This window comes from Meles meles, chromosome 3 (genome assembly GCF_922984935.1).
Source record: "Meles meles chromosome 3, mMelMel3.1 paternal haplotype, whole genome shotgun sequence".
Lineage (NCBI taxonomy): Eukaryota > Metazoa > Chordata > Mammalia > Carnivora > Mustelidae > Meles > Meles meles.
The window spans coordinates 77,278,564-77,292,052 of record NC_060068.1 but is presented as its reverse complement, the minus strand read 5'-3'; the positions used below and the strand labels follow the sequence as shown (position 1 = coordinate 77,292,052).

Sequence of the window (13,489 nt, the reverse complement as noted above, 5' to 3'; positions counted from 1 at the left end):
TTCCCTTAATAGCTGAAGAAATCAGTGCTTTTTCATGAGGATATTCTTAGGGACCTTGGGTTCTGTGGATAAAAACTATGACAATAAGTCCTCTTTTGTTCAGAATAGGGGATAGGCCACATATGAAACTGGTATAGCACATCATAATTGATATTTTAAAATTATATGTACGTAGAACTTCAGTCTTATTACTGAGTAATAGAATTCTTAAGTGGTACTAAGAAATGAAAGAAGCTGTTAAAAAAAGAAAAATCACCACTGGTAATGGCCATGACAGTGTAACAAGCATTAAAGTGCCAAGTTATATGCTTATTACAAACTTTTGCTCAGTACACATTGTACTTTATCCCGAGTATTGCAACCCTAATTAGAGGTATTTGGTTGTATGGACATATATGAACTTTCGTATTAACAATACTGGATTTATTTTGAATGTTTAGAATAGTATTTACTAAACTTATAGCACAATTTTGAGAAATCTTTAATAATGGTTAATCATTTAAATATCTAACTTTTATTTGTATTTCTTTTAGTTTATGATTGAAATAAAGAATTCTGCTGTATCTTGTATACCGGCTGATTGGGTTAAGGTTGGAAGGTGGGTTTCAAATTACATTTTTTCTTACTAATGTGAATTATAATGGCATTTGTATACCTGTACACTACTGGAATGAAGATAACCACCTCCTTGACATAAAAAGTATTTCTTTCTCTTTGGTTTCCTTATGGAACTTTTCGCCGAAAAAATAATTATTTTAAATTCTTTTTATCATTGGTTTAAAAATACTTTTTCCCAAGAGTATCTTGTTTGTATACATTTGTTTTCCTGTTTTGTAAATTACCATTTTATTCTTATACCTCAGAGTACACTTTAATTAGCAATGATCGTGCCTCGGATAAACCTCATTGGCTACGATACTGCCACTGCGCAAAGCTCAGAGTACACTTTAAACACATGAAAGAAAATATTGGGGAATCTTCAATTATAAGATTAATTTGATTGCTTAAATTTCCTTCCTGATGAGTGCTATACCTGAAATTTCTTTTAGGAAGCTAAAATTTCATTTTCTACCTCACTGAGCTGTGCATTTCTTTATTCTTGATGCTTTCCATGGCACATAATTATAATAGTTCTTTATGCTTCTTTTTTGTAAGTTATATCATGAATTGATGAAAGCAAATTCATCAAAAACAGAATTTGTGAACCACATTGAGACTCCTTTTCTCTTTGATTAGACATTAATCTCTCAAAGGGGACTCATTTCAGAAGTGGTATTAGCAAAGTATATACTCCTGTGAGTAGTATTGTTGTGAAGTATTTATTGCTACTGTTACTTATATGCTTGCATGAACTTGAGACGAAAATGTTACATTTGCCTAAGTAAGCAGAAGAGGGACTAGTATAGTAGCTAGTGTTTAAGGATAGAAGAAAATTTTAACATGTGTAAATGATTGTAATTTAATTAGAAGGAAAAAACGAGTATCCATTGCCACTATCAAAGGATTCTAAAGGCACAGTCATGGGTTTCTTTAACTCTGGTACCATTGTTTTTCTGGTTTTTGTTTTTTTGTTTTTTCTCCTGTGTTCTTGGAAGCTGTAGCTGAGATTTTAATATTGTTGATTTTAGAGGCTGTTTTCTCCTTCACAGGCTTTCTTTATTTACTTTGTCCTATCCTACAGCTCACTAATTGAAGTATGTTTTATGAAGAGAAATTATTTAAAATTGTACATCTAATTATCTAAGAAACTGAAATGTTTCACTAAATGAATTTTGTCAGAAGAGAAAGCTATGATGAATATGTTTGCTTAGAAATCTAGATGACATTTCAGATGCAACACAGAAAGGATAAATCAGTATCAACATCCTTTGAGCATTCAGTGATATAAATTGAATGAATAAATAAGGTGGTTTTGAGGAGGTTCATTATTATTTTTGTCATTTGACTGTCGTAAACTTGACAAGTGTAGCTAGAATATTAGTCAGATTTTGAATATGAAATTCTCACTCCTAGTACAATAACTGGCCAAATTAAACATAATTGTGACAGGAGTTGGGAGCAAACAAAGAATAGTAATTACCCTCTTTCATCACCTGCCTGTCACTCAACCCTGATCTCTTCTCAAAAGTCCAATCGAAATAGTAACATCAACAGCAGTAGCAGTCACCACCTCCACAGAACAACTCTTAACATTGGGGACTAAGGACATAGGACATAGATACTGTGCTAAGCCCTGTCTTATTCTCTCAACAGTACCTATGAGGTAGATACTATCATTATTCCCATTTTATAGATGAGGAAAGGGATGTTTAGAAAAGGTCACTTATATTTGCCTAAGGTCACACAAGTAGCAAGTAAGTGGTTAGTGTTAGAGCCTTGGTCCGGGTTTTTTTAACTGGGAACCCGTGACATCCCCTGTTGTGCTCTACCTTCTTGATGAAGGAGCAGAGACGATGCACAGGCCCACGAGAGGAGCACATCCTATTTGTTTCCCTCTGGGGCCACTGTGAATCTACAGCTAGATCATGAAACATTCCTCTTCTTTGATTGCCTCCTGAATTAATGCATCACTATTCTTTGTAATTCTTTATATTTTTCTGTTTTCACTGAAATACATTAATTCTACAGAAAAGTATAAAACATAAAGAATAGTAGGACTTTCATCAGTGTATCCAGCTTTGTCAAGACTTACTTGCTTCTGATCTTTTTTTTAATAAGCAAGCATTTTCATTTAGTGTAATTTAAAGAAAAAAGCCTTCTGCTTATGAAATGGAAATTCTAAACTTTGACTTTGCCATATAGATGTAATTTGAAATGCATTTCAGAGCTCCTGAACAAAGTCCTATGAACTCCAAGTACTTTATTTACAACAGAGGTCTTTGGAATCAATAGAGTTCAACACCATAATTAAAGAATGTTCTGTGTTTACAGCTATTTACTTTCAAGGTTCATCAGAGAATAATAAATAACTACTTTAATTTTCTGAAGTGATGGCATTAGTGATTCCTTAGTAACCTTGATTTCCTTTTTATGTTTCTTCCCCTCTTCTAGCACAAAAGCTGTGAGCCGTTTTCACTCTCCTTTTATTGTAGAAAATTACAGACATCTGAATCAGCTCCGGGAGCAGCTAGTCCTTGACTGCAGTGCTGAATGGCTTGATTTTCTAGAGTGAGTTTACAATGAAAAATATAATCTGACTTTTTGCTATGAGAAATAGACTGGAAAATCTTTCCATCAAAAAGAAAAGTAGAGATTACTGCTTGTGACCTGCCATAAAATAGTTGAGTACATGTGTTCTCTGATTTTATTTTTAATCCACTGAAATGTAAGCTCATCTTAGTCTTTAATGAGAGATCTAATATACTTTATTGTTACTGTACTAATATTTAGTTGCTGAGGATGTTTGGTAGAGTCCCTTTCTGAAATGCCACCTTGGACTTCCTTTACTTATAAAAAGGCTTACCATTTTCATAGTTGGAAAAGAATGGTTTAGTTCTTCTGTTTTTATTATCTCCATTTAAATTTTTTTTATTTTTTTACATCCTGAATATTTTCTTTGTAACTTTTTATCTTAAAGAATTTTAAATCTGGGAAATTTGAAATAAATACCTATATACTCTTCACCTAGATTTATCAAGTTTTAACATTTGCCACATTTATCTCTCTCATACACTTTTTTCCCGAACCAATTTAAAGTACAGTTTAGACATTATAACACTTTACCCCTAAATACTTAATTAAGCATACATCTAAAACTAAGGACATGCTACTATATAATCTTAAGACCATTATCACATCTAAAAAAAATTATTAATTTAAGGAATATTGAGTCAATTCTACCACCCTCCATTTTAATTTTTTTATTTTTATTTTTAAAAATATTTTATTTATTTATTTGACAGACAGAGATCACAAGTATGCAGAGAGGCAGGCAGAGAGAGAGGAGGAAGCAGGCCCCCCTGCCGAGCAGAGAGCCCGATGTGGGGCTCGATCCCAGGACCCTGGGATCATGACCTGAGCTGAAGGCAGAGGCTTTAACCCACTGAGTCACCCAGGCGCCCCATACCCCCCTCCATTTTTAAATGAAAGCTCTATTCAACTTTCACATATTACATTTTGTTATTATGTTTCTTTTGTGGTTGAATCTAGAATAGTCCCCCACCTTTTTTTTTTTTTTTTTTTTTTTAAGATTTGATTTATTTATTAGAGAGAGCATGAGCTGGAGGGAGAGCCAGAGGGAGAAGCAGACTTCACACTGAGCAGGGAGCCTGACGGGGGGCTCGATCCCAGTACTTTTGGATCATGAATTGAGCCAAAGGCAGATATTTAATTAACAGAGCCACCCAAGAATTCCACCTTTTTTGGGTTTTTTTTTGTTTTTTTTTTTTGTTGTTGTTGTTTTTTAATTTTTATTTCTTTGACAGAGAGAAATCACAACTAGGCAGAGAGGCAGGCAGAGAGAGAGGAGGAAGCAGGCTCCCTGCCAAGCAGAGAGCCCGATGCGGGGCTCGATCCCAGGACCCTGGGACCATGACCTGAGCTGAAGGCAGAGGCTTTAACCCACTGAGCCACCCAGGCGCCCCCCTTTTTTGTTTTTTTATGAGATTTTTTTTTAAGTGTCCTTGCCATTGCTTCCAGGAATGTTTCATATTTGGACTTATTAATAGTTATGTGTTCAAATTGATGGGTTTAAGTCAATGTTGTACTGGTAAAGAAAAGGTTAATAGCCAGTTCTTTGGAAGAATAGTAGTGTTTGTGGTGTTTGCTGGCTTCTGTAGTGTAAATACTCCTACTGTGGTTGATTTCAAGCTGCTGCTGGACTGAAGTTGGGAAGAGAGGTGTACAGTTGCCTTTCATGAGTCCTTAGCTATGAGCCACTTATCTAAGCACTTCAGGCATATTAGGCCCTTATTCCTCCCAAGATCTCTGGGACTGAAATATTATCACTCCCAGTTAACAAATGAATAAAGAAGTAAGTTGCTTATATTGGGTTGGAGCCAAGATTCAATGCAGGGTGTCTGGTGGTAGCTTGTGCCCGTTACCATCAGGCTGTAGAGCTTGCCTTTGGTGAACCTATAGGCATCACTCTAAACAGAAATCTCTTTGGTAGTCATTCCCTTTAAAAACTTAAAGAGTAAATACTAAGTAAGGTTCTTCAGGGAACTAAGTAACCAGTCTAGCAAGTGAAAAAGAAGATATTACGTGACAGTTCTTAAAAGGCAGTTGGTACCTTTTTTTTTTTTTTTTTTTTTTTTGCCCCCAAGAAGAGTTTTCAATTATAGCATTAGAAGCACATTCTAATTTACTTACCCTGAATCTTCTGAGGTTATCTTAGCTCAGAGTTTTGGACCCAGGGATAGAAACTTGGTATATTCAGTTCCTTTTCCAATTCACTTTCAGTTTCCCATTTTAAGGGTCTTTAGGGCCTTTGAGTATCAAGTTCTCCTGGTTTTCCTCTTAGAAATATTACTGAGAGCTTCCTGGCTGGCTCAGTTGGTAGAGTGTGCGACTCTTGATCTTGAGGCTACGAGTTTGAGCCCTATGCTGGGTGCAGAGATTACTTTAAAAAAAAAAAAAAAAAAGAGGAGGAAGGAGGAGTGCTGAGGAGGGGGAGGAGGAGAAACAGCAGGATGACAGGGACATGAAAATTAGTCCTTTCAGACTTCAAGGGCCACATTCTAGGGTCCTGGGATTTGGTGAGATGATATATATTCGCTCTCTTCATAGTATACAAGATTTTACAGATGTGGTTAATGTTGTCATTGTCATTATTCTAGACTGAAGAAAGTTCAGATCTCTTGGGCCAAAAACTTTGGCATTATCCTTGATTCTTTCTTCCTTTTTGTCCCTTTATCTTTTATCAAATTCCTGTTTGTCTTTTCCCTTTGAAATGTGTCTTTGATTTGCCCCTTCTCTGTTCTCTTCTAGCACCTCACTATTCGTGTATACCATTCTTCCTCTGTCAGCTCTTTGCTTCTACCAAATTACCCAGGAGAATTCAGCTTTCATCATACCACCCCTTAGAGCAAGGTGCCATTAAATACAACATCCCAGAAGAATATGATACTCGTGTTGTATTGCCAAGTGAAGAAAGGATGAAAAACAGTATTGAAGGATGATGCAGTTCTTTGGAAATTCACATACATGCACAGCATACAGATCTTTTTATCCTTTTTTAAAAGATTTTTTGAGAGAGAGTGCACATACATGCGCAAGTGGGGGAAGGAGCTGAGGGAGAGAATCCCCAGGCAGACTCCCCACAGAGTGCGGAGCCCTATGTGGAACTTGATCTCATGACCCTGAGCCAAAAGCAAGAGTTGGATGCTCAACCTACTAAGCCATGCAGGGTGCCCCTAAATCTTTTTATCTTAAAAGATATGTGCCATTGTATTATCAATATGCTTATTGGTCATTTATATATCTTTCTTGGAGAAATGTCTTCATATGGTTGAGGTTACTGGAGATTTTAATTTATTTTGCAAATACATGATATCAAAAGTGTCTTTCATGTACTTACATTACTTCAAAATAAGAAAAATACATTAATGTTTTTATCTAAAAAAAGAGAATATTGGCTGAATTGTTGCTAGAGCTTTTGCAGCTAAAGCCCCCACTTAGAAACAACATTGATTGTTATGTACAATATTTGTTAAGGTGCCAGATGGTATGACTATGATGTCATTTTAAAAAATGATTAGGGGCACCTGGGTGGCTCAGTGGGTTAAGCCTCTGCCTTCGGCTCAGGTCGTGATCCCAGGGTCCTGGGATTGAGGCCCACATCTGGCTCTCTGCTCAGCGGGGAGCCTGCTTCCTCCTTTCTCTCTCTCTGCCTGCCTCTCTGCCTACTTGTGATCTCTGTCAAATAAATAAAATCTTAAAAAAAAAAATCCTAATAAATAAATAAATAAATAATGATTAACTTAGGGGCACCTGGGTGGCTCAGTGGGTTAAAGCCTCTGCCTTCGGCTTAGGTCCTGATCCCAGGGTCCTGGGATCAAGCCCCACATCAAGCTCTCTGCTCAGCAGGGAGCCTGCTTCCCTTCCTCTCTAACTACCTGCCTCTCTGCCTACCTGTGATCTGTGTCTGTCAAATAAATAAATAAAATCTTAAAAAAAAAATTGATTAACTTCAGTGAACCTGACATCAGAGGATTGAATATCAGCTATACACATGTATTTGTCTCTTACTGAGATACTAACCATTATGCATTAGTCATATTACTTTTGATCAAAATATTGCAAGAAAGGAAGGCTGTACAGAACTCTAAATGGAATTTCCTCTCAAAAAATGTGTCTCTTCTGTATTCCTAGAAGATAGACTACGGATGTTGAATAATCTTCTCAATTGGAGATTCTTAAAAAATTGAATTAGAATGGCTCTCATGCAGTAGTTAAATATTTTAGAAATAAATTTGCAAATAAAAAATAAAATATTTTCATTTTTTGTTGATTTCAGATATCATTGGGCAACATCTGATGATAGACTGTCCCAACAGCTTTAAAACCCAAGTATCTTAATCTTAATTTTTCCAATGGATGTGGCAATGTCTTTTGACCAGAGATTAAATCATAGTATTTTGGCTGCATCTTTAAGTTGGTTGGTGGCTTAGTGATAAAGTTGCAAGTTGTGACATAAACCCAGTCTTATCAGATTGTTATTTGAATTGCCCATTTTTTAGCTTGTTGTTTTTCTTTTCTTTTCTTTTTGTTAAAGATTTTATTTATTTATTTGATGGAGAGAGAGAGAGATCACAAGTAAGCAGAGAGGCAGGCAGAGAGAGAGGAGGAAGCAGACTCCCCGCTGTGCAGAGAGCTCAATGTGGGGCTCGATCCCAGGACCCTGAGATCATTACCTGAGCCGAAGGCAGAAGCTTAACCCACTGAGCCACCCAGGCGCCCCTGGCTTGTTATTTTTCTAGGTATGCGTAATCTTTTTGAAATTTGGGAAAGTAGCAAATGGACAAAGATCAAGAAGTCAATCAAGACTTTCTAGGTTATGATAATGATGTTAAAGGTTTATGATAGTGTTTCATTTTATTCACGTGTCTTATTTATATAATTGACATGAGAAAGAACATTGTCTATATCAAAATAATTACCTTATCTCTCTGCCTTATTTTTCCTTATTATTATTTTTTTTTAACTGAAATGGAACCCATTGAGAGCTATGTCACTCATTTCTGTCTTGGACACTAGAATATCATTAGAGACCCTCAACCTAAGGCTCCTAAATTATAGCAAATTAATTAGGGTCTTGGTGGCCCAGATAAGAGCTGAGAAGCAGTGTGTGATAGTGATGGAAAAAAATGACAGATATTTAGTGCCAAAGATACTTTGATACTCATATTCCAGAGAGGCAAGAGCAGAGACATCAAATATGGCCGCTCTCTGGCAAAACAGAGTGCCAGGGTAGGAAGGGCTAGAACGGGGGCAGAAGACAACACAGTCCAACACATACACCAGTGGTCAGATCTAAAATTGAAGTCAGCCCAGGAATGACAAGGCATGATCACTGGGCAGTCACTCAGAAGTGTAAGGTTCGTGTAGCATGTGGCATCTTCAAAATGTGGCGTCTTCATTTTTAAGGTGGCAACTAAGCATTGCTTGTCTGATGCCAGGGGTGAGTCTTCTTTGTGTTCGGAATTTTCCACAGACTCTTAACACTGTTCGTGGGATTCTTGCTTGTTTAAATGAACCTTAATTCAGTGAGAAATAAGTAAATTATATTTATTATGTTCTAACTATTCAGATATAAAAGTGTAAAATATGCTATAAATATAGTTCCCAATTCGTAAAGTTAACACAAAAATATGACTGGGTACTTAAAATGTTGTTTCCGTTATCTGGAAAAGTCATTTACATGGAATACCTTATTATAATATTACTAGAAAAATCACATTATAGTTCTAAAAAATCAATATAGTGATAATATAGGAATAACTGATCACATAGTAAATTAACCTGAATAGCCTCTTCAAGGTAGGAAGCATTCTAAAACTTCTGGATTTTAGAAGCAGATTAAATCTCAAAGTTTCTGAAACCCATAGTACAACAGAGAAAACATTTTTAAGAGAAGAAGTCAACCTAATAATCTATTTTGGGGGGAATCTTCTTTGAAAGGGATACCTATGGTATGAAATAATGGAATAATTTGGGGTGTCTGGGTGGCACAGTTGGTTGGACGTCTGACTCTTGGTTTCAGCTCAGGTCCTGATCTCAGGGTCTTAAGCCCTGCATCAGCTCCATGCTCAATGGAGAGTCTGCTTGAGAGTCTTTCTCTCTCTCCCTGCCCCTTCTGCTTGTTCTGTCACACTCTCCAAAGTAAATAAATCTTTAAAAAAAAAAAAAGGCAGAAAAAAAAATGGAATAATTTAAGTAAAAAAAAAAAAGGGAAAGCACTTGCCTACACGCCTTTATTTTTTCTGAATAAGTCTTTCAATAAAAGTTTTTAAGCCTTTAGATCACAACCTATTTAATTAGCCAAAGATTTGAGGCACTAATCATTATTTTTTCAAATCTAAAATTTAATTTATGTATGTATTATTAATAAGATAACTGAAAATCACTGAAAAAAATACTTTATTTGCTTGCTTTTAACGAAATTTATTGCAGCGTCTCCTGCATGCCAAAGTTACGGGCTAGATGTTTGTGCTAATAATGATAGGAAAATCAGACAAAGGTGGACCCCAACATTGAGAACCTTCCCATTTGGTGTGAGAGAAAGATATTGAAACTGTTAATCCTAGTTTGGATGATGCTATGAAGGAGAAGCATGAAGGCAAGCCGACCCGTCTGGTAGTTCATGTTATTTAAGCTGAGTGAAAATGACCACGACATTTGTGTTCATTGAATTTAGTTGACATGTCATGGTCAAATGAAATGTGCAGTACAGTATTAGAAGCAGACATCCTTATATAGAAGCTATTGTAAATGTATGTACTTCCATCCAAATGAAACAAAAGAAGCCTCAGGAATCAAGTTACTACATTAAAATGAGAAGTCGTCCCGAGTAATTTCCATGTTTCTTAACTGTTAGGTATCATCCTTGGTTATTTTGCTGATGCTTATCTTAGCTAATAAAGCGATCCTGTATTGAGCAGCTTATACAGGTCCAAGAAATCGGTGTGTTCACCTCTTTGTTGTCACCTCTGTAGGAATTTCAGCGAACATTATCACTCCTTGTGTAAAGCAGTGCATCACCTAGCAACTGTTGACTGCATTTTCTCCCTGGCCAAGGTCGCTAAACAAGGAGATTACTGCAGGTAATGTATTTTTTTAACTCCTCCCTCTTCTTCAGTGCTTTAGATCAGATGGCATCATTCCATTAATTTTGGTATTTTTATTATTAAATATTAATATCTGCAAATATGTTGGACCCTTGGAAAAAGCTGAATGTCATACATATATAGCTTGATTTAAAATTAACAAATCCCTTTCTTGCTTGCTCTATCATTGAGTACAATGAAAGCAGGTGTTCACAGTAATCTAGAGGTGAATGTTATATATTTCAATTTTTAAGCTTATCTGGGTGACATTTTTTTAAAGGTGTAATCCTTTCGTTTGTTAGCTTTGATTTGAACACTTTGTAATATGCTTCACTTTATAAGTCTCCTTTAAATGCCAACTAAATCAGATGGATGAGACTCAATGTGTGATCCATTTTGAGACAGTGTCTCTGTTGCTATTAAATTGCTCTTAAGTTTAAAACCTTAAGCTTGAGCCACATCTTTGGCTCATTGCTCTGCTTTTCAGTCTCACTGGGTTAGGTATTCCCACCTTCCGGAACCATTGGGGCAGCAGTCTTGTTACTGTAGTTTTGCGGGTCAAAGGTTGGGCCCCTAGAGGTCTAGGCCATTTTGCCCCTTTGGTGGTCCTGTGCTTGACCCCGCCGCTGAGGTGGTTCTTTGTGGTAGTCCCATGGCTGCTGATGCTCTATGCCTGGGCTCCCTCCTGTGGCTCTCCCAGCCTGGAATTTTGTGCTGGTGGCTTTGTGGGTCTGGGGAGCATTGGCCTATTGGGGTCTGGCTCTCTTGGGCTCTTTTATAAAATCACTAGCCCATTCACAAGGGCTCTGCTCTTATGAACTAATCACCTTATAAAGGCCTGACCCCCAATCCCATCACATTAGGTTCATACAAATTTTGGGGAGGACACAGACATTCACTCTGAAGCACGAAGTCTATTTTTTCATATACTTAAGGAAATTTAAGGGAATATTTAACTCACTGGCTTTCTAAAAAGAAAATATAGAAGTGATTCTGCTTATCAGTGCTTTAGCATACAGAGTTCATTATGTTTGAGAGGATATGTTCTGCTGTTCATACTTCTTTCATGTTCTCTCTAGTTTGTGCCAAGTACGATTTTGTTTTTTCTTAACATTTAAATGTTCTTTATACCTAGCATAATACCCAGAGTGGAAGTTAAAAGATAGTTTGTTTATTGTAAAGCATTTATTTATTTATAGGACAAGAGTTGCAGGAATTGGCTACCCCAGTTTTAGACAAAAATGTACTTAGTTTGTTGTTTTGTTTCATTTTGTTTTGCTGTCCATTTATGTATGGGGTGATCTACCATGCTGTGCGCAATGGTTTTGTTTAAAATGGGCTCTTTATGTCTTCATTATTACTCGGTTTCTTTTCACATCAGAGGGCTTTGAAAATTTTGTGCAATTTATCATCCATAAAAATGAGATCTGTAAATATACTCTAGTTGAAACGAGTTCTGGAAGAATGAGAGTCTGTCTTCCTATGACTTGATTTCTTCCTTACGTACTATGGTCTTTGTAGGACTTCTTACTTGGTGCATAAGATTTGTAAAGCTAACAGTTCCTAATGGATTCTGTTTGTGAATTAAGCAAAGGATCAGCTACAATCTGTATGCTTGTTGTATGTTTTCATGCAAAGCTCTTTCCACTGAAAAATACTTACACTTGGTTTATCTCTTCTTAAACTCTTTCATTTTATTTATTTGACAGAGAGAGATCACAAGTAGGCAGAGAGGTAGGCAGAGAGAGAGGAGGAAGCAGGATCCCTGCAGAGCAGAGAGCCCGACACGGGGCTCGATCCCAGGACCCTGAGATCATGACCTGAGCCGAAGGCAGCGGCTTAATCCACTGAGCCACCCAGGCACCCCATTCTTAAACTCTTTCAAATGGCCTTTTGCCATCTGCTGCTGCTAGAGCAGCTAGTGAGAACAGAAGAAACATGTCTGTGGGTATGTGGTTTATATTACATCAGATTTAAGTTTTCATATCAGTATGTGTGTATATATCTGTAAGCCTAAACATACATATGTATTACACATAATATGTAATTTAAAGTAATACATAATTTTCAGTGCATTGTAATAACCAGAATCTAGCTTTGATATCAGAAGGTTTGATTTTAGCCCCTCCTCTGTCACTAATTAGCCATGTAGTCTTGTTTAAATCTCAAGTATTCATATATAAAATTGTAAGAATTAAAGTTATGAATTAGTAAGCGGCATAAATCTTACAGTTGTAGGTATTCTTTATTGAGATGTAGTTTTGGCAAAATCTCTGAGTAGTGAAAATACTATAAAACTATGATTAATTTGTAGACTCATCAGAGATTTAACAAACATTTTGGGTATCTACAATACAAATTTGGTCCTAGATTTTTCATTTCAGGGGTTCCTCTTATTTGGGCATTTTCCCAGTACATTTATTAAAAGACCCCTTGATTTGTGAGAGTAAAATTTGGACTCTGTTTTAGGCATATCCTTCAGAGTGTAGACTTCGGATCAGTCAGGCAAGGGTTAGAATAATAGCTTGGTTATTTGATAGTTGACCTTAATTAAACAAGTTACTTAACTTCTCTGATCCTCAGTTTCTCTATTAACAGAATACCTATCTCTCAGAGATGTTGTACTAATTAAATGAGATAAAGCTATATTAAACTTCTAAGCAGAGCCAGACAGTTGGTAAGTTCTTAGTAAATAGCAGATAATATTATTCAAAGATATTTATTCAAAAATGAGAAAGAATTAAGTATTTTAGAAATTGTGTTTAATAAAAATATCTAAACTTAAGAGTTAGAATCTTTCAGACGCATAATAATTTATTCCTTAAAAATCATTTTTAGTTCTTGCCAGTTCTTAATCTTATCTGTCTCTTTGAATATGATAAGCATCGTTATCTTAAAATCTGCGTCTGATAATTCAAGTATCTGGAGTCCTTGTGGGTCTGTTTCTTTAGCCTTTTGTGTTTGTTCATTTCCATTCTTAGATGTTTTTTAATTCCTCGTTGTTTTGATTATATTACGAACATTGTATTTGCAGAGTCATTATAGAAATAATTTGATATTATATTTCACCTGTAAGAATCGCATTTGCTTCTACCAGGCATCTTAAGACACCAGTAACAATCGGAGATCACTTAATCCATATCAGGTCTTGAGGTGACTCAGAGATTCAAAGGCTGCCATTATTATTTCACATGTGTTTCTCTGCCTGGTGTGCCGCCCTTTCG

At 36.2% G+C, this 13,489-nt stretch overlaps 1 protein-coding gene and 1 pseudogene across 1 annotated transcript in view; one reads left to right on the top strand and one right to left on the bottom strand.

Moving 5' to 3' along the window:
- The window catches only part of MSH3 (mutS homolog 3), a 186,014-nt gene that overhangs the window by 111,737 nt on the left and 60,788 nt on the right, over positions 1–13,489 (top strand). Inside the window, 3 exon segments of the mRNA XM_045999684.1 lie at positions 534–598; positions 3,052–3,168; positions 10,155–10,262. Coding sequence (XP_045855640.1) covers positions 534–598; positions 3,052–3,168; positions 10,155–10,262 — 290 coding nt within the window.
- On the bottom strand, positions 780–936 carry LOC123939451 (annotated as a pseudogene).